At 42.6% G+C, this 20,890-nt stretch overlaps 1 protein-coding gene across 3 annotated transcripts in view; it reads right to left on the minus strand.

Moving 5' to 3' along the window:
- LOC119185208 (uncharacterized) overlaps positions 1-20,890 on the minus strand; it is a 72,746-nt gene that overhangs the window by 41,016 nt on the left and 10,840 nt on the right. For all 3 annotated transcript variants that reach the window (XM_075871481.1, XM_075871479.1, XM_075871480.1), the window contains exon 2: positions 8,086-8,204. In XM_075871481.1, the coding sequence (XP_075727596.1) occupies positions 8,086-8,152 (67 nt within the window). In that variant the 5' untranslated portion in view covers positions 8,153-8,204. The remainder of the gene's footprint in view (positions 1-8,085; positions 8,205-20,890) is intronic.

Raw genomic sequence — 20,890 nt, forward strand, 5'->3', positions numbered from 1 at the left:
TGCATATTATGTGTGTCAGCACTTTTTTCACATCATGTTTTGTAAACGGAGCTGAATACCAATACCATGGTATTTACCTTTCTCACAAATATATTTTAAGAACTGGAGATGTAGTATGATTGGTCAACAGGAACATGAAGCGCTCTTTTGTCAACACCATTTTATTATCAGAATAATGTCGCACAAGGTTGGCGAAGTTGAAATCTAATCGAGAGAACGAATATCGAGGTTCGAGGCTTTTTATTGTAGTTCGGCTCAAAGTTTCAGGTTACAACGAATTTAGGTTATGTTTATTTATCCCATGTTCCTTGGCGTTTTGTCTGATGATCCTATGTTGACTGCACAATTCTAGAATTAACGTGTGTCAGACCTGAAAAGTTGCGGTCACTCACTTTTCTTTCCCATAACCGCTCGATTTTGGAAAACATAATGAATACAATCTATTTTTGCAACAATATTCTGATTGCTACAAATACAATAACGTTCCAAGATTTATATTATGAAAACCTTCCAAGTATACGTTACCTATTGGTAATTAAAATATGATGTTTAAGCGAAGCTTCCTATTACGAATGTTCTGTAACGAAGAGGTCCACTGATGCAGCCACAACGACTGTTTTGTGTGAGGCATGAGCTAGAGCTGCCTTGTTTGACGCTGCTGCAACGCTTGTTGCTATTGTTTTGATGTCACTGCGTCTTTTTGCCTCGCGTTCCGAATATTTTTTGGACGGACGTTGCTGAGGTTTTCCCAGCCATAAAATTGCGTAGAAAAAAGTAACCGTTTGTCATGCCTCACGACGCTGTCTCAACACCCTCACCAGCTTCACCACTCATGTGTCCCAGTGCCCAGAATCGGCAGGAGTCCGAGATTTTCAGTGATACCGACAAGAAATACTTGAAAAATTGGCTGAAAATCTATGCAAAATTGAGCTCTACCAACATATAGGACGACGCCTTGAAGCACAGTACCGTGATGTTCATTTTAACGGATGTCGACAAGCTGTTGTACAAAAACTCGCAGCATATCCAAGAGGTGAATGATGGCCAGTAGGGTGAAGCGGACGGACTCATGAATGGACGGACGAACGAGCAGGTGGACGCATGGACGGATACATGAATGAACGGCTGCACGAACGCCCGAACTGTAGGACATACAGAAGGATGCACGAATGAACGGACTGATGCAGGCTTCACCGCCCTCATCATCAATCACTCGGTATATATGCTGTGACATCATTTTTATTTACATGCAATGCAATGCAACTCGCTTATACGATCACTCTTAGGACATGGTACATACGATTAACGGCTTAAGATGCTTCAATCTTAAAACCATTAGGCCGATATCCCCACTTAGGCCACTTTCGAAACGGGCATGGCAGCTGTTTTCAAATTCCCTGGTTTGCGCATACGTGGAGCAGAACAACGACTATGAAGCCACTTCCAAGAAAGTAGTGAGACATTGAGCATATACATTGAGGCAATGCTCGACCTCAGCCGGCGTGTTACGGCGACGATGGCGGAACCTGAGAAGGTACGCAGTATCATGAAGGGCATTTTCCGATGACGCCTTTCGAATGCTGCTCTCGAAGTTTTTAAACTTCTCCTGCCATGCCAGAGTTTTGATGAGCTCCGAATAGAACGTCTCTTCACGCGGCGCCCTAACGTTTAGGGCGACACCATCACGAGCCTGACTACCTCCCCCGACTATCAGTCACTGCTATCTCAGATGAAGGACAGGTTATCTGTGCGGAGGTCACTCACAATCTTTCGCTGTTGTTAACAGTTGGCCAAGAACCGTCACCTCTGCCAGCTAACATTCGCCAGGTCACCCGAGAGCAAGTCTGCCAGCACGGCTCTGTCATCTGTCCGCGGCACTTCGCGGTTGCTGACTCCTGCTGCCTGCGCAGAGGTAAATGTGCCATGAAGCTATGCTCCAATTGCTGCACGGCCTCCTCTTCATACCTTTGTATCGCAACCATCAATGTGACTGCGTTCTGCGGTTTGATTAGACAATGTATCTCGAGAATAGAAAAGAATGCCTGCTTCCGAAAACCATTCAGTCTGTTCTGCCTGTCACCTGCCCCTCTAAGTTGTGCAATTTTGCTGTCGGCGAGACCCTTTCTACCACCAGAGGTACCTTCAAATCTTCGAATTGGATCTTATGCCTCTTCAGTATCTGAGAACCACGGCCAGATATCATCGTACAATGACACCACCCTCCTGCTAACCACGGCTGATCATCACTCGTGCGTCATTAATATTCTTGGCCATGCAGGAAAACTAATTACTAAGTTCCAGAGCCAGGAACTGCGTCGTATGTGAAAGGAACAAGGCTTCTCTATCCCCCAAGGAATATTCCTGATGGATATGTCGGCAGCCTCACTGCATTCCCCTTTTCGGCACGGGTGCTGCTCTTTCAGTTATCAATGCAAAACTGGGCCACTTGCTACGAAAGCTAGGAAGCTACCACTGAGCACGTTGCTTCATACAGAAAACGCAGAGTGCGTGACACCGGCCGCTGCCTGTACTATTATCGTTCTCATTGACGGCCTCCTTTACATCGTCGAACTGCTAGTTTTGAATCCCTGCTCTCACGACCTAATTCCTAGTTGGGTCTTTGTCTCCGCTAATAAGGCTGTCATCAACTTTACTAGCGCTCAGAAGGCATTCGAAGTACTTTGCGACGCCCCGTTCTTTGACGCTCTTGAAACCGGGGATAAATATTTATAACGGCTGACGTTATCATACCATCACACTCCTTTGCCCTCTCCTCCGAATCTTGCAATGCTTGTGCTGAAAGGAACGCTCTTGTTATGTCATTTGCCGTTTTTATTCGTCGCAAGTCTTCACCATTGCCTTACACATTTTCGGGAATTCATGACAGCACCAGCAGACTTCTCGTCTCGAACCAGTTGTGATATCCTGTTACACTGCTTCGTGGTGAGTGGCTCGACCACGTTTACATTCATTACCCTTTTACAACCATTGATATGCTGGCTGGTCTGTCGACGGAAAACGAAGTCGCCGGAGTTACGTGTGCCTTTCCGCCACAGACTACTATGCATGCAGTAAAGAGCAGCTTCATAATCTACACATTAGCTGTGTCGCAATGCTCCTAGCTTCAAAGGCGCCTGCACAAGTTCCGTTTCTTATTTGACTGCCAGCATACTTCCCTCCACCACACGCTAGCTGTACGTCAGAGCATTGACTCGGGTACCAATGCGCCACTGCAACAAAGACATTACGTGTGTCTACGACATGGCACAACGTTTTCAATGACCAAGTTGCTGACATACCCGAGCGTATCGTCATCCAGCCTTCGAATGACACCTGGGCATCTCCAGTCGTTCTCGCCAAAAAAATTACTGGTTCTCGCTTCTCTGTTAATCACCGTCGTTTTAACAAATTCACTGAAAAGACGATAACATTTCACCAAGTTTGACAATGCCCTTCATTGCCTCCCAGGCGCAGAACCTTTCTCTTTTATCAATTTACGAAGCGGCTATTGGCAAGTCGCCATGGTACCTTAAATGCCATCCTAAAACGACTTTGATCACACCTAAGCTCCCTTACGAATTGCGTGTCATACCTTTTGGTTTTTGCAACATTCGCTCGACATTCGAGTGAATGATCAACAATGTATAGCATGGTCTGAAGTAGAAAATGTGCATGTGCTACTTAGTTGGCATGGTTATATTTTTACCAGACTTTCCCATACATCTCTGCAGGCTAGCGGAAACACTGCAGTACCTAACTGATGCTGGCCTTCAGCTGAACTGGAATAAATTCTGCTTCGGCGCAAGGCAGCTCACCATCTTCTGCCATGTCATCTTCAAAAATTGTATTCTTCCAAACGCTGCCAAGTTTCGGGCAGTTGCAGACTTTCCTCTATCTGCGTCTCTCGAAAAGATTTGGAGCCCCTGTTTGTATTTTTGCTGCTTTGTTTAGAATTAGAGATGACCACATCACTCTTGAATGAACTTCTGTGAAGTGATTCGAAAAGTCCAATCCTGCATCCAAACCCAAACTTCAATCCTGCATGACTTCTACCGTATATCACTGATTGAGTTACACACCGACACCATTGATGTTTGCCACACCATTCTCGCTTAGCGTAAATCAGAATTCCCAGGGTACGTGGTGACGTACGCAAGCTGTAGCCTTACTAAAGCAGAGAAGAATAATTCTGTGATAGACCAGAGGTGTCTTGCTATAATTTGGGCCTTAGATGCATTGAAACCTCATTAATATGGCCGCTTTTTCAACGTAGTCACAGGTCTTCATGTCTTTTGTTGGCTATTCACGTTGAAGGACCCTTCTGGCTGTTTAGCTGTCGGGCTACTGCGCATTACGGTAGTAAGATTCGTATCTGCGTGTTGTCAACATGTCTTGCCGATGTCACACCAATACCGACGCATTATCACACTTCCCTGTATCAACCCAAAGTTCGGCCGGGCTGCCTGCCATGGATGAGGTGATTTTGTTCCCAGCAGGGTGCAACAAGGCATCTCAGCAACGTGAGGTTGACTGGATCAGCGTTCTTCGGCGAATTCTTTCCAGCCCGTAGACTTCTGCTGCTTCTCGAACATTATTTTCGAGATCCGCATTTCTCTCCTCTATCGCAGCAACTACATATGATGGCCGAAAGTGGTCACTGGTCATACCTCATTATCTTCATACTAAAAGATGCTCCGCTTTGCAAGACTGACCCACAGTGCCCACAAGCGGGTGTCTTCTAATCAGACGTCCCGTTTTCACCTATATATATTATTCCATATATAATAATATTCCTATATATATTATTAAGGTGGGGTGGGATAAAAAGCGATAAATTTTTAAAATAGTGAATATCTCCCTATCGAAAAAAACGTCCACTATAGGAATGGTGCATTGCATCATCCACCATCGTGGTAAATTTTGGTGCTGAAAATATTTGTGGCGTATGATGTATGCTGGCATATGGTGGATGCTGAAGTGTCGACAATGTTGGAGCGTGAAACGGCGTCAAAACCATCATGACGAGCTGCCACTAAAGAGAAAATATGATTTTAAAGATAGCAATGCAAAAAAATTAACCCGTGAAGAAAAGAACGACACTAGCATGAGTTTTCTAACGTATAATCTTCCGCTTCCCAACATAATACACTAAACACTGCCCTTAGCTGACAAATGCAAGTTCACTGTAAAATGACTGATCAGCGTACTAAATGACCGTTCAACATCTCTTTTGTTTGACGCACACTCGAGATAGACAAGATGTGCACTTGCTACTATATTATGCACATTCAATAAACCCAAACTACTGCAAGCAAACTTGCCGGGCACCCACTACAGCAATAATAATAATATTATTATTAATATAAAATAATAATAATAATAATAATAATAATAATGTCTAAGTAGTAGGCAGGCATTTTCTATGCTATCCTTCGTAATTCGAGAAGCGTGCTATTGAGTAAAAATTAAAGGTATTTCGTTCCAGCTGTTCATGCATTGTGTCACAACGATGAGGAATCGTAATTAAAATGGGTATGCGCATCAACTAATAGGTGATCAAGCACAATCTTTTGTAGTGGGTTGGAGCATCAGGCGACCAACTCGTTACACTATTCGCACTGCGTAACTCCTGGTTGGTCTTTCTGTGTTCTAAAACGCTTTATCACTCATATTAACGTTATTCCTTTCCCGACATCAAGCCTGTCTAAGGCAAGTTTGACAACAATTCTCAAGCACCGGTGTAGCTCAGCGATAGAATACTGGGCTAGTACGCAATGGACCCGGCTCACAGCGTACCCGGGTTTGGTATCCTCTGAACCCTTGGTATTAGGTCTCTCAGGAGCGAAGCTTTTTAAGGCATAGGTCTGTTCATCCTCCGTTAATGTCGTACCTAGCCAGCGGGATGCGAGATGGAAGATGGCGGTACTTGGAGTGTTCACTAGATGAACGCATGAACAGACGCATTGACGGACGGACAGACAGATAAACAGACGGACGAACGGATGAACAGACGCGTGGAGCGGGTATGTGCCACAGGAGATGCGAGATGCGAAAGGACGGTGCTTAGAGTGTTCCCTAGATGGACCCATGAATGGACAGAGAGACATACTAGAAGATGGACACTCATGCAGACGTATGGATGGACGGACGCGCAGACGTACGGATGGATGAACACACGGACAGATGAGCGGACGCATGAATTGTCGCGCGGACGTACGGAAGCAAGAACGAACGGACGGACCGAAGCATGGATGAGCTGACGAACGCTTAGCCCGACTCATCATTCCCTCCGCGGATATGCTTTGATTTTTCTTCTTATTTCTGTTATGGTGGTGACGGACACCGGCGGCGGTGGTGGCAGCGGTGGATAACTACGGCGCCGCGCGTGACCCGAGTTTTAATCTCTCAACAGCTTTCGCTGTAAAAATCAAGTGTACTGAGGAGCAGGTGCAGTTTACCGGCGGTTACTGTCAAGTTTAAAATTCGTTTCTTACTCGTATCAAAGGGTGACATCTGTTCAGGCTATGTGACTCATCTAGGCTTATTTAATAGATACGCCCACACAATTAAATGAGTATTGTGATTTCTTTTTGCGCAACGTACGTGCAGTGCAGTCGTTCGGAACTGCTGCTGTAGCTCTATCATCAGCAACAACTACATAACGGCTTGTCCAAAACAATTGCAGTGCGCCGGAAACTATATGTTATCATATTGGTTCAGTTAGCATATGAATTGACAAGTCTGTGTTCTTGCATAAGAGCCAGATGAGTACCAGCAAGTGTGACCAGCTGCTCGCGATAAGCGGAGGCGTACGTTTGCTGGAAGTGCTGAAACGGCGTCGCATTGATGTTCGTCGCTTCTTGCACGGACACCGAACACAATAAAAAATGGTTATTTCAGGCTAAACGATGCCACAGCTATGCTGTATTGTCAATCTTACTCGTAGAAATTCTGTATTCGTAAACCCAGTGGTGTGGGTGACACTTGTACGGGCTTGGTTGGTGTGCACAACCTTTAGTGGAAATCCTGGGGGTACAATAGAACGGTGTAAGTTACACTCGTTGGGGCTTGTCTCGACGCATGTCGAAGGTAAAAGTTTATGCATTTCAGCGTCGCACACACATTGTTAATTTCAGAGTACGACTCAAGTAATTGAGTGTGCAAGAATTGCCAGAATTGCGTACCTAGCGTGGCGACATCAAGTGACTGCGTACTCTAGTCTACCGTTGAAAGCGGAAACTGTGAAAAAAGCTCATTTATTTCTCGTCAACTGTGCGGTGATGTAACTCATTTACTGCCGGTGTTGAAAGCGACACTTCAAGCCTTCTAGACAACACAACAAAGCAAGACATGCGCATGTGAAACAGGTGTAAGTATGTGAACGAAATGTAAATATTCATGGCTGCATTCTACAGTCCACAAAAACTGAAGCGTTTTTAACACCGCAGGAACAAAAAAAAGCTTGATAGAAATCGAAATCCCCGGTCTTGGTTTCTTTCGACCGTAACCATATTTCTCTGCGCATTTCAGAGTAAAACACTACCAATAGGTAATTTCACATACTGTCATCTACTTTTTCATTATGTCACCATCAATAACGAAGCTTGCATTTATCCAGCTTCTGCATCAAGCCAACCACCAAACACGTTTCACATCGCCACCATTAGCCTGCATTCGCTCGCCAACCACAACTATCTGCCGGCCTTTTTTCCACTCGTCGTCATCATCAATTATCACCGTTAAAGTTTCCACCATGTCTACTATTATTTACCCCACATTCAGTACTTTTTCGACCGTGTTCACAAAAAATTCCTCCTTCCACCAACCCAGGAACTTAAATAGAGAGGCGGTTAAAATATTATGAGATTCCACGGCATATTGCAGGCGGCTTCAATAAAACTTCACGCTGGCCTGCAGGAAGCTGGTCATGCTTTGTGAATTCACTTTTAGCCATCCATGTGATTTCTCTGAATAGGAGACTCACATTAAATCTAAAGCTTTCTCAAAAACCAACAAGCCAGATACGTGAAATTCGGAAAAAATAAGAAAAAAGTTGGACACTTAGAACCATATTTATATATTTACCGACAATAGAGAGGCATGTCAAGAAGGCCTTGAACGAAACAAACACCAGGAAGCGTTGGTAGCCCATTCCTCTCTCTAGTAGCACGCACTATTTGAAGCACTGGGTAGAACAAGTGTGCCTGAAAACAAAAGATAAATCTGCCGTTTAATGTTTTTTCAGCTTTGCCATCATGGGTTGGAGAATGAAAAAAAGCAAAAAGGCACGCAATCAATCCTAGCTGTAATAATATGAAATAAAATGTATTGAGGCGAACGTCACATGCTGCGAATAAATGCAAGTATCTTCGTACGATGGCTGAAGTTTGAAAGCGATTTCTCTTTAGAATCGATTGTATTCATACATTCATCCTTTTCCATCTTCTTAAAGCAGTCTTCAAACACTGTAATTTTGAAAAGTCACCGAGGTCGGCTTATCTTTGAATAAAAGGTGATGTCTTACGACCAAGTCATCACGTCACTTGAGCCCAGCTGTTTTAAGATAGCGTCAGATATTTTTTAAATATGTGATTAAGTATCACGTCACATCATTTTTTGTAAGTAGTAATGTTCTATTAGAGAGAACAACAGCTGTGAACACCAGTGTTGCACTATAGAGGACGATATTACCTTGTATGAAATGCCGTCAAACTCTGCAACGTGCGCATTCCGTTACATGCTCACCTTTCTATTAGTATTTTTGCCTGCCTTGGTCTTCAAAGCAGACTGACAGTATTGAAATAAAGGATTATAGTGTCATTACGTCACAATGACTTTTTATTCAATCTTGTTACCCTGACGCCTACGGCGACTATACGGGTTTGATAAGTCGTCCTCTTACACACTACAACAGTTCGTATAAGAGATTGAGTAGACCTCATTTCTACAGAAACCAAGCCACACATATATTTGTAGCAACTTAGTTTTTAATTGCGAACCATTTCTTAGCGAAATTTGGTGATTTGGAGCGTATCTAACTATCTAGCCGCTTACGTTTGGATGCTCTCATGGTCACCCCCTTAACGTGGCGGGAACTAAAAAGTGTATGGGAGGGTAAGATTGTCTGACGAAGGTGACGCGCTGGTGAAGACATGAATAATGTCGCAATCTCGTTGCGTACATCGTCAAACACTTCCTGCCAGACAGTGGCACATACCTAGGGCGGGTATGTGCAACTGGTATGCGGTCATGTGCCACGGGTGATAGACACTCAGTATATACCCAGGAACGATGACAACACAAATGGGCAATTTTAACGTACGAGCGTCAAGAAATACCCAACATCGGTGAGTCAACCCGACGAATGGAAAGAAAACAAATGTCAGGGTCTCAGCTGGAATCGAACCTAAGCATTCTGCGTGGCAATGAAGCAATGTACCTCAGAGCTACGCCAGGTCTCAGAGCAACTTTTCAAATAGACGATAATCTTCGTGAAACGTCAATTGTAGTCACAGTGCTGCCTACCCAACTTTATAAACATTACGTATGTTGCCCTTTGATACAGCCATCACGTCAGGTTAACGTCAATTCTGGTTAGTTGCCATGCGCTGAAGTTGATTTATTTAGCAGCGTTCAGGCCCAGCGTCCTCGTGATCATCAGCGCTTTATACCGTCTTCTGGTGTTGTTAATACGCGCGTCACAGTTGGCATCGTTGCACAAGTGCAAACAACTGGTTAAATGAACATCTGCAACTCTTTAACATATGTCTGTGCGTGCGAAATTTGCACATATATTTGGTGTCAGTTCATGACGTGTCGCTCAATAAAAAAATTGCGACACGGTCACCTTTCCTCATGCTTTGCATAAGGTCGATTCTCTGGTACTTGGGATCTGCCGATATTTTTTTTCAGGTCAAGCCAGTTCTTTTTTAGGTAAGTATTGACATCATTCAAGCATCTCAAAACCACAGGAACTCATAGGTCATAAAAGATAGCAAAAGAGACGAAAGCCTTAAGGGCGATGTATTTTCTTCTAATGCGTGTTGTATCAGAACACTTTTATCAACGGTATGAGATTGTGATTGTTTTCTACATTGATGTTTCTGATACTCATAATCTACTCCTATATAGTGCGTACTAGATGCCCAGACACTATAATGTAGATGACAGCGTAACTAAGTATGCATCAATATTGTGCTGTGGCATTTCATGTTCAACTTGCAGTAATATTTTGTCAAACTTCATAGGTAATGAGTTTGGTTTTACCCCCATTAAAGTCCTATGTGGAGTTAGCACTATCAACAAGTGAACAAAAAAATGGCAGCATATCCACGGAGGGAATGATGGAGAGTGGGGCGAAGAATTCGTCCGTCCATTCATTCTTGCTTCCGTTCATCCATGCGTCCGTCAGTGTGACCGTCCATGCGTCCATCAGCCCGTCCGTGCGTGCGTCTCTTCGTGCGTCCGTCCCTGCGTTCGTTCATGCAGCCGCCCCTGCGTCCGTTCATGCGCCCATTCATGCATCTGTCTATGTGTCCGTTCGTTCATCTATCCAACACTCCAAGTACCACCATCTCGCATCTTTTCATCATATATTCCCCTTATAGAAGCACCGCCATCCAGCGGACATTCCAAGGACTAAACGAGAGGTGGCACACGCACACTTTCTTACGGCTTGCGCTTCGGGTCCACTTCCCACTTTTAACCACCTCGAGTTCATGGTATATACTAATTTACTGTATTCATGGCCCTGCGGCCGAACGCTCGCTAAACCTTTCTAAAGCTAAGGAGGTTACACCCAGCGAGTATAACGTAGCAACCCTTTTTTGTCAGATAGTGCTAATGGCTGCTAATGGTGATCGCAGCCTGCGCGTTAACTAAAAGCCGAATGCTCCTTTCTCTCATTCCCCATTAGCAGTCATTGACATGTACATTGAGCACTATTTTTTATTGTTCAACAACGCACAGAAGAAGTCTCTCACCGGCACCACTTTGGAGGTCAAAATGTTATAGTTGTTACATACTACGGGGGACGAACGGGTGCCACTATAAGGAGTTTTGCCCCTAAAACATATGCCTCGTTAACCTTTTCTTTCTTCATCTTAGATGCTGGTCCAACAACCCCAGGGGTTCGAAATAAGCACCCGTCTGATGTGGTACTTCACCAGACGCGAGTTTCATAGAATAAAATTTATGCTTACAAAAGCGTGCTGGGGACGTTTGAATGAGCTGTCTCACGTCTTGGGCATACCTATCCTATTTTAAATTTCAAAATCGGTCCAGATTTTATTGTAATCAAGTAATAATTTAGCAAATATGGTAAATTCATTGAACAATCTAGGTAAAGAAACGTATGTTATATCACTCAAGCCTTGTGGGAAGCGATTTTCACGATGAGTACTCGGTGAACAACGGCCGATGCTGCATATTTTCGCATTGGGATGAGTGTGGCGAGGTTATCGCCGCGTTTGAAAGTGTAGAAACTTTGCACATATCATAGGCTAACCGGGATCGTCGGCTACATTGGGGTTGAAATGTTCAATAATGGCCTGACGAGAGGTAAACACTCCATATAATGCACAGATGTCAGTATTATCAAACAATTTTCCTTTTACGGTATGGTGTTGTGAATACTGCAAGTTCTATCTATTAGTGTACTACTCCAGGCACACGCAACGCTTGATCATAACTTGCTAAATTATAGGAATAACAACGTAAAGTCGCGAAAAGTGATGTAACATGAGGCTAACACTAGAACTGCCATTGATGTCTACACGACATGACACCTGTATCATACGGGAACATATGCAGTGTTTATTAAATTCTTGCGAAACCAAATAGTCACAAATGCAGCGACAGTGGATATTCCGCCATTTTATGGCAGCCTTGGGTTCTTTCCTAAAGCATTTTCAAGACTTGGGATTGCTCTGTTGAAAAATGCCAAACTGCCAAGTAGAACACATGACTTCGGTTACTGCTGAAATACTTGTATTTATGCTTTACAGTTTTTATCCGATAGTCACCGATCTCGGTTTCCTAAATCCTGTCAGTACTCTACCCATTGCACGTTAGAATGTCGCATGTGGCAAGCGAAAATAGATTGGCATGACATTGAACTGGCCGATGTTTCATGGTGTTAAGAAAATTAGGGTACCCTAAAGCTTCCCTTTTAGGAGTTGAATGCGATAGCAACATTCTGTTCCTAGTACGCATTTCAAACACTTAGTGAGTGAAACCTTTTTGAACTTGCAATGCATCCACTATACTTCACCTTAGGTTGAGTACTGACTTTTAACCGTGGAACCATTATGGTAATCACATATTCTGACGCCCGTTTGCAATGAAGGCTTGTACCACGCATTATAACTCCAATATTTCGCGTTGCATGGTGAAGCATGTATACCCTTACGAGAATCCCATATATGGACCTATATAAAAATCGCCATATATGGCTACATCAGGAATTGGGCATATCAGGTTTTATATGGAATCCCTATATATGGGCCTTATATAACATTATACGCTCACTTCCATATTTAGACATATATGGGCCGTATAGAACATGATATATCTAGTCTCTTATATACTAATACATGGACGTTAGTGTATATGGCCATTTATGGCAATCATCTGTATAGAAAACAGATTGAAGATGGAGCTCGAAGACGAGGAAGAAGACGGAGCCAGGGGCCCGCTTTGTATATTTTTAAATCTTGTTCTGTCCACAATAAATCGAAGACGTATCGTTTCTGCGGTCTCTCTGGTCCTTCTGAGACATGGTGCCGTGACCAGGATATCTCAGGACAGATGCAAAAACTTCGACCCCATTCGCAACAACAGATTGAAGAACGAAACAGCGGCGTCTGGCTTAAGGATGAACCGTCGAGGTAAGGACCATGACTGATGACGGTTGTCGAGGCACAGACACAGGCAAGAGCTGTTTCAACACGTTTTAAGCATGAGTAAAGAGATCCTATTGAAGAAGCGGAAGACGCTTTGAGCAATTGTGAAAACGCTTACGAGCGAAATTGATAAGAAGATAGAAGAAGACGCCAATCGAGCACAACTTATGACACTTTCAAAGCCGATGAAGAGCGTGCCACAGACGCTAAGACAAGTTGACGAACAGATTGGACCGCTCATTGAAGAACACACGGAGGCAGAATTTGAAAGAGTTTTGCAGTATGAGATGAAGATCATCACCACAATGACAAAAATAGAGGAGCAAATACGCGAGTTAGAACAAATGACGCAACTGACTACGAGAATATTCACAGAACAGGCGAGCTCAGTGCAATGTACTAACCAAATCTCGGAGACGCAAGAGCTTGTCAAGTTTTCTCGTTTTGAGATATCAAGTTTGATAGGAAAAAATAGCATGGCCGAGGTTTTGGCATCAGCTCGAGACATCGGTGCATAACAGATTTGACATGCCGAAGAATAAAAAATTTAATTACCTTCTGGCGTCTCTGAGCAGGGAGGCTGAGTCTCCAATTGAAGGTTTGCAGTTTTCTGATCAGAATTACGAGCCTGCAGTAGCTCTCCTGAAAGAAACCTTCGGGCGACAAGATAGTTTAAGAGAGACCTACATAAAATAGCTAGTAAACGTGGAAGCAGTGAAGAGTCCTAAAATGTAAATGGGTTGAAAAAACTCTTCCAATCGTTGCAAGTAAACACACGAGCATCGAAGTCGTAAGGAGTGGAAATGGGCAGCTACGCCACAGTGATAGCTCCTGTTGAAAATCTGTGCTACCGGTGGATATGAGGGTGGAGATGAAAATGAAGGAGATAGAGAAAAGAGACAACAGACCAGTAACTATGAAATCGGTTTAGAGTTAAGAGACAACTCGAGCATTTTGAAAGAAATTATGCAGTTGTTAAAGATATATATACGCAGCAGAGAAGAAACTCGAGAGGAAAAATACGACGTGACCCTGACACCGCACAGTATGAGGCGGACTAGATTATCTACGCTTCAAAGCACCTCGATGAAAAAATGCATCTTCTGCGAGGTGACTGGACACTACACGGAAGTTTGCAGAAGAAGCAATACTATGCAATAGAAGAAATAAGTGCAATGGGAGCGAAAGTGCTTTAGATGCACCAGACCTCACCACACGGCGAAGATATGCCGCGCTAACGCACGCTGCAAAACATGCAAGGGAAGGCACGCGACATCTCTGTGTCGGCCACGTACGCTTGCAGGAATGCAGGAATGTGAGCATAGCAGCAAAGCGGTGATGATGTCGAACAAGTAAGTACGTATAAGCGCGCAACCTGACCGATTAGACACCAGCAAGTCCTGCAACATGCACACACAGCAGTCTGGTGAACGCAAGTGCATACTACTGCAGACAGCCTTTTCGTGGACGGAGGGAGAAGACAGTGTGTGCTACGCATGGATTCTGCTGGACAATGGGAGCCAGAGGACGTTCATCCTCAAAACATTGTCAAGAAAACTAGCGTACAAGGTAAAAAGATCCGAAAGGATTATCGTAGAATCATTTGGAGGAGGAGAGATGGAACTAGACATGAAAGTCGTCGAGGTCAGCCTGAGGAAGGAGCCCACCTCGGAGCAAGTAACGATTGAGGTGCTAAATATTGAAGCTATACCCTGAGACGTGCTACCATCGCCACTGTTGACAACACACGAAAGAGCAAGATTGATGCGAATTTGTTTGACTGATGACAGTGAGCAAAGGATAAAGAAGGAAAAAATTGGAAGTTTCGATATTAGTTGGAGCAGATTACTACTAGGCCGTAGTCACTGGTGGCATTCGCGAGATTCATTCAAAAGTAATGGCAACAGAAACAATGTTGGGGTGGACGGTTCAAGGTCCTGTTGGACTTCATTGTTTGCCAATGAAATCATTGACTGTTATGGTACTCAAGGGCAATGCCAAGTCGGACACGACTGTCGACTAACTGCAGCGATAATGGGACTTGGAAAACATGAAAATCAATGAGAAACCAGCAACAAATATGAGCGATGACCATGTGCTAGAGTATGTATGACAAACAATGGAGTTCAACACAGGAAGATACTAAGTGCGACTACCATGGAAGGAAAACGTAACAGTGGGTGACAACAACACTATTGCCGAGAAGAGTCTTATCTAGGTGACGAAAAAATTATACGAGAATAAAGATGACCTCCAGCCTGTGACAAAGCTATCCAAGAGTACTTCGAGCAAGAAATAGCAGAAAACGTCGAAGAAGATGCTAGATCAGATATGCAGAACAAATTTGTACGCTACATGCCGCATCAAGCGGTAATTTGATGACAAAAGGCAAGAACATGAAACGTTTGCTGAACAGTGAATTATGGTGGAAAGGCCTCACGTGGATCAAGAATGAAAAACAAAGGCCCGATTATGACATGATGCAAGAAGCGGACAGTGATGACAACAAAGACGACGAAAAGACCGTAGCAAGCTTAACTACCACCACGAGTCAAGAAAAGATAATGGGTGTGAACAGGTTTGGATCGTACAAGAAAGCGTGAAGAGTTACCGCGTGGGTCATGCGTTATATAGGAAACCGATGAAAAGAAAGAAAACAGGCTAACTCACAGGAGAAGAATTGGACAAGGCAGAGTTTCTGCTGACAAGGCAGCAGCAGAAAACGTTACAAAGTGCAGTGACACAAATATATGACAACATGAAACTGTACGGCGCGAACATCTTCGAAGACGATCAAGGTGTACTAAAAGTTAAAGGGAGGCTTCAGCGGAGTGAATTGAGCTTTGATGCAAAGCATCCTATTGTTTTACCAAGAGAAAGTCTTTTTTCAGAACTCCTAGTTCTTAACGCGCATCAAGTAACAATGCATGATGGCGTTGCGGCAACATTGACACATCTATGAACGAGGTTTTGGATTGTGTGCAGCCAACAGATGGTGAAATATGTCATAAAGAAATGCATCACATGTAGGAGGTTTATTTCTAGACCAATGGCAGAAGTTTCACTACTACCAGATGACAGGATAAGACAGACGAAGCCATTCGACACAGTTGGTATAGACTTTGCTGGACCGCTGAATGCTCGAGAGGAGAAAGGCGACAAAACTACAAAGATTTACATTATGATATTTACATGTGCAGTAACAAGAGCCGTACAACTGTAGTTGATTGATGTTATGAGGAGCGTTAATAAAAGCATTCAGAATATTCGTAGGTAGAAGAGGATTGTGTACAACTATTCACAGTGATGATGCAAGAGCGTTCAAGAAATCTGAGAAAGAGATGAACAAGATAATAAAGATGGAAGATTAAAGGGTGAAACATATACCAGTAGCTTGAAAATAAAATGGAAGTTTATTGTAGAGTTAGCTCCATCGTGGGGAAAATTTTATGAAAGAAGCTTTAAGGCGTCCATGGCAAAAACTATAGGTGCTTGACATTTGGATGAAGAAGAACTACAGACTGTGGTTGTTGAAGTAGAAGGAGTAATTAACAACCGGACTCTTACTTATGTGTATGATGATCCTAACGAGACACAGCCCATCACACCGGCGGACGTTATAGGAGACAGGCAAGCAATGAAAACGTAGGAAGACAACAGACTCGGAGAACACAGTTTGCTGAATTACTGGAGTGCAAGAAAACCTGCAATGATAACATAGTGGACCAGATTGAAAAAGGAGTACGTGAGAGAGCTTCAATGTACCAGAAAAAAAAGAGGATCACACAAGTATACAAAAAGGAGGTGTACTTCTGCTTAGAGAAGCGTGAAAAAGAGCACAGTGGAAACTCTGCAAAGTCGAAAAAATGTTCCTAGGCAAGGATGGACTAGTGAGAACATCCTTGCTTCGTACACATGAAGGAAAACTGGTCAAGGGTGTGATTCAACTGTTGTGTTCTCTCAAAAGTTGCTTTGGTTCAATCTGGTCGGCGGGAAGATATACAAAACAGATTGAAGATGGAGCTCGAAGACGAGGAAGAAGGGCCCGAAGCACGTTCTGTATATATTTTAATCTCGTTCTATTAACAATAAACCAACGGCATATCGGTTCTGCGGTCTATTTGGTCCTTCCGAAGCAATCTATATCTGCCAATATATGTAAGCTTACACATAGGGTAAATACGGCCTTATATGGATACCTTTATATATACCTATTCAGATGATTCATCTATACTAGTTCAGTTGTGTCGCCGGCATAAATTATAGCCCCACAAATCATTCTTGAGCCAGAAATATGGCTGTTTGTTAAAAGGGTCTACATGCAGTCACCATCGCCTCCAGAACAAAGGCGCAACATATCCCCTGCACAGACTTGTTCATGTTATCCTCATTATATCTCGAATTTTTCTGAAGAAATTATTGCTAAATATGTGACTTAGCAACATATTTGAAGTTTGTTGTGGGCACAAGTCACTGTTAGTTCACTTTTTTCCTAAGTGATACATTGTTTGTGCTTAAATTATTGGTTATTTATCGAGACTTTATTCATTTACCTATTTATTTAATTATCCACAGAACCATTGGGTATTACAATGGCGGAGCATTTACAAAAATCGCAATACAAAAAAAGGTACCTAGTCGGCCAATTTTGTAATCGAAGTCGTCTCAATCACAATCCACAACACAAATACATATATAAAAAAAATACAACACACTCATTCTAAGATGGAATAAAACAAATATTTTGAGATGGTAGAGACAATGCTTGAAGGTAGTTGGTTTCATTCTCTGATTGTTTTGGTAAAAAAACCACTTTGAAGTACGTCTTTTTAATGCGATTTCTCTTATCTTGAGCCTATGGTCAACGCGTACTGAGACATTGCTCCGTGAAAGTAAATATTTCGCTTTATCAATTGCGCCTCGACAAAGATAAAGAGCATGAAAAAACTTCAATTGCTATTCGAGTTTTGTAAATGAATTTTTCATTTTTTTAAACCAGAGTGAGTCAAAAATAAATAATGGCTAGCTGTTGAGCGTTTGAAATGCGTGTGCACTCAATATTTTAAAGGACTTAATCAATTTTGATGGAGTTCGGTCAAAAGTGATTGGTTTGCTTGCAAGCTTGTCGCGAACAAGTATTGTGACTAGGAATGGCCTATAGCGTGACTGCTAAAACTGGTTTCTATAGGTCTCTGTGCGCGTGGAATTGGAGGCTATTAGCGATATTTCGTGCCAACTAGTCACTAAAAGCGTCTTTTGTACATGTAACCAACTTTCCGTTCTACCAATACTGCATCATTAACGCAACAGAGGTAAAGAGATCGTTCCGCAGAACTTCCGGCGTAAACGTCGGTGGTTCTGAGTGAAAAATCTTCTTGTCCGTCGCCGCAAACTGAGAAAAATGCTGACAAAACACGTATTAAATATTTTCAGATCTGAGTGATGATCAAAACCATGCAGGCCATTTGCATGGAAAGTAAGTGCTCTACCACACAACAATGCGTACGCTTGGAAATAAAGCAAGATTAACTTCCTCTAGTTGGAAATGCAGAAAAAAATAACTGTCTTGTTTAACAAACACACGCTAAGTGTATACAGATTTCACAGCACAACACGCAATATTGCCGCAATATTGCATGATACAAGCGTACATTGTCATTGGGCATCACAACACGTTGTTACCAATATTACTAACACGCCAACCATTGCAATGGAAACAAACGTTACTGCACGTATTCCCTCAAGACTGCGTAGTGAGTGCATAGCAATTTCTAAATCCTTTTACGCACATAATATAGAGAAGCGCGGTCTGCTGCGCGAGTTGGTAATTCATCTTAACTTAGTTGCGTGAAAAAAATTCAAGTAAAAAAGGAACACACCTGTACACAACACACACTAACAACTGAAACTTTATTGGAGAAAACAGACATATATATGCGGTCAGGAGAACACGTGAAGTGAAAAAAAAATTGATTAAATGAGCAGACCTTTCTAATCATTTTCAGAGTAGACATCTATTCATTTTCTTCACAGTGTGGACATTGTGCGCTGTACGGCACTCCACTGTCGGGTGGAAAGTGGTATTTATTTTAGATTCAATATTATAATTATGGATCACAAAGCTTCTCTAAAGAGACAACCTTGCTCTAACCTATCATCGCATTGTAGAGATTGCAGCTGCACGCCCTTGTTTGATGATACGATAGCTAATAGTTAGATTCGGGGACAAGGTTGCACGGAAAATTGAAGAGGCATCTCTCATCAACAAAGCTGGTGATTCATGTGTCGCGCAACCCTCGGTTATGTTGCTTGCCGCGGAGGTAGCTTTTCTGGCAGCGAATCATTAATACAATTTCTCTGCTCATCTAATCGTTTTCTTTCACCGCACGTGTTCTCGTGACCGCATATATATGTCTGTTTTCTCCAATAAAGTTTCAGTTGTTAGTGTGCGGTATGTCCAGGTGTCTTCCTTTTGTACTCCGATTTTTTCGCGCAACTCAGTAAAGACAACAAAATATCGCTCGTGGTTCAAACGATGATACCCCTTTTTACACAAAATGCAGCCATGAGTGAAACCTTCATTGAAAAAAGACAGTTTCATTTTTCTCGATTACACAGTAATGTTTCACAATTGAAATGGTTAAAGTTGCATCGTACAGTTAGAAGTACACACTGAGTGGTTGAATTCCGCACAAGGGACATGATATTTCTATCGCGTTCAACCCTGAAAAACGGAGCTTATGGTCCCCACTTTTTACACAGTAGCATTCCCTGATGCACCAGACGATTTCATTCGTCGGATTGCGTAAAATTATTTACAGTTATCACGGGGTAAAACTTGACATCACATTAATTTGTGTAACTATGCATATGGTTATATGCAGTTTCTCAAAATACTTTGCTAACAGTTGCAGTGCAGTCAGGCGAGTTTTTTGGGACATGGGAGCTCAGATTCTCCCCGAGGGGCCAAAAAGCTGCAGGTGCATGACCTTTGAGACAGGTATTCGATGAAGCTGAAATACTTGCTTCGTGTATGCTGGCTACTAAGACGCGTTGTAGCCACATTTTCATCCTATTTCTCAAAGCATTTGCAATATTATTATTATTATTCAATCTACTAATCATCAATCAATCATTTATTTAACGTATCCAGGACAACCACAAGGTCTTCCGTGCTCGCGCACGCAAAAATAAAACAATAATAAGAAACAATGCATTACAGACTGTACACAGAAAAGCAAATCAATAAATAGAGCAAAAAAAGCGCAGACAAAAAGAAATCAACGCACAGTGGGAACAATAAATAAAAAAGTAGATATTCATAAAATGGGACTAAAATAATGTGGAATGTACACAACTCTGTGAAAGGCTTCCTCAAAGACAGAAATGGGAAGAATCTGTACATGTGCAAATTTACGTTGGGACAAGGCAAACCTCACTGATAAAAAATTGACTGTGGACTATGAAAAACTTAACAAATCTAGAAAGTTGACGTTGGAGAGAGTAGGTAAACAGTGAAGGATAGAGTGTGGGAAGAAGCTGGCAGCTCCATGCAATGGTCAACTCTCTCTGGATACTTTACGCAGAATTTGAAAATTTACAACCGAGAAGGGCAGAATATATTACCCGAACAAGCTTGTAAAAAAATAACAGCTCAGAGCGGTTTTTTCGGCCGTTAGGTGATGACAAAGACAATATTCTAGCAGTGTTGAAAAGAGTGTAGTGAAGCGATGGGTTTAATTGCTTATATTTTTTTCTGGGCACGCTCAGTGGCGTTAGTGCTGGACTTAGCAAAGCCATTCCAGATCATATATGGATATATACTCAAGTTGAGAAAGAAATATTACGGTGTAAAATTTGTAGAATGCTCTAGCACTGGATTTTCAAGACATTCTGTCAACAGAGATAGAACGAAGGCCTCGTATGGCCGCACATTTATTGCGAGTAGAAAAAATTTGCATGCATTCAAAAATAACTTCAAGCTTGCT

The sequence above is a fragment of the Rhipicephalus microplus genome, chromosome 8, assembly GCF_043290135.1.
Source record: "Rhipicephalus microplus isolate Deutch F79 chromosome 8, USDA_Rmic, whole genome shotgun sequence".
Lineage (NCBI taxonomy): Eukaryota > Metazoa > Arthropoda > Arachnida > Ixodida > Ixodidae > Rhipicephalus > Rhipicephalus microplus.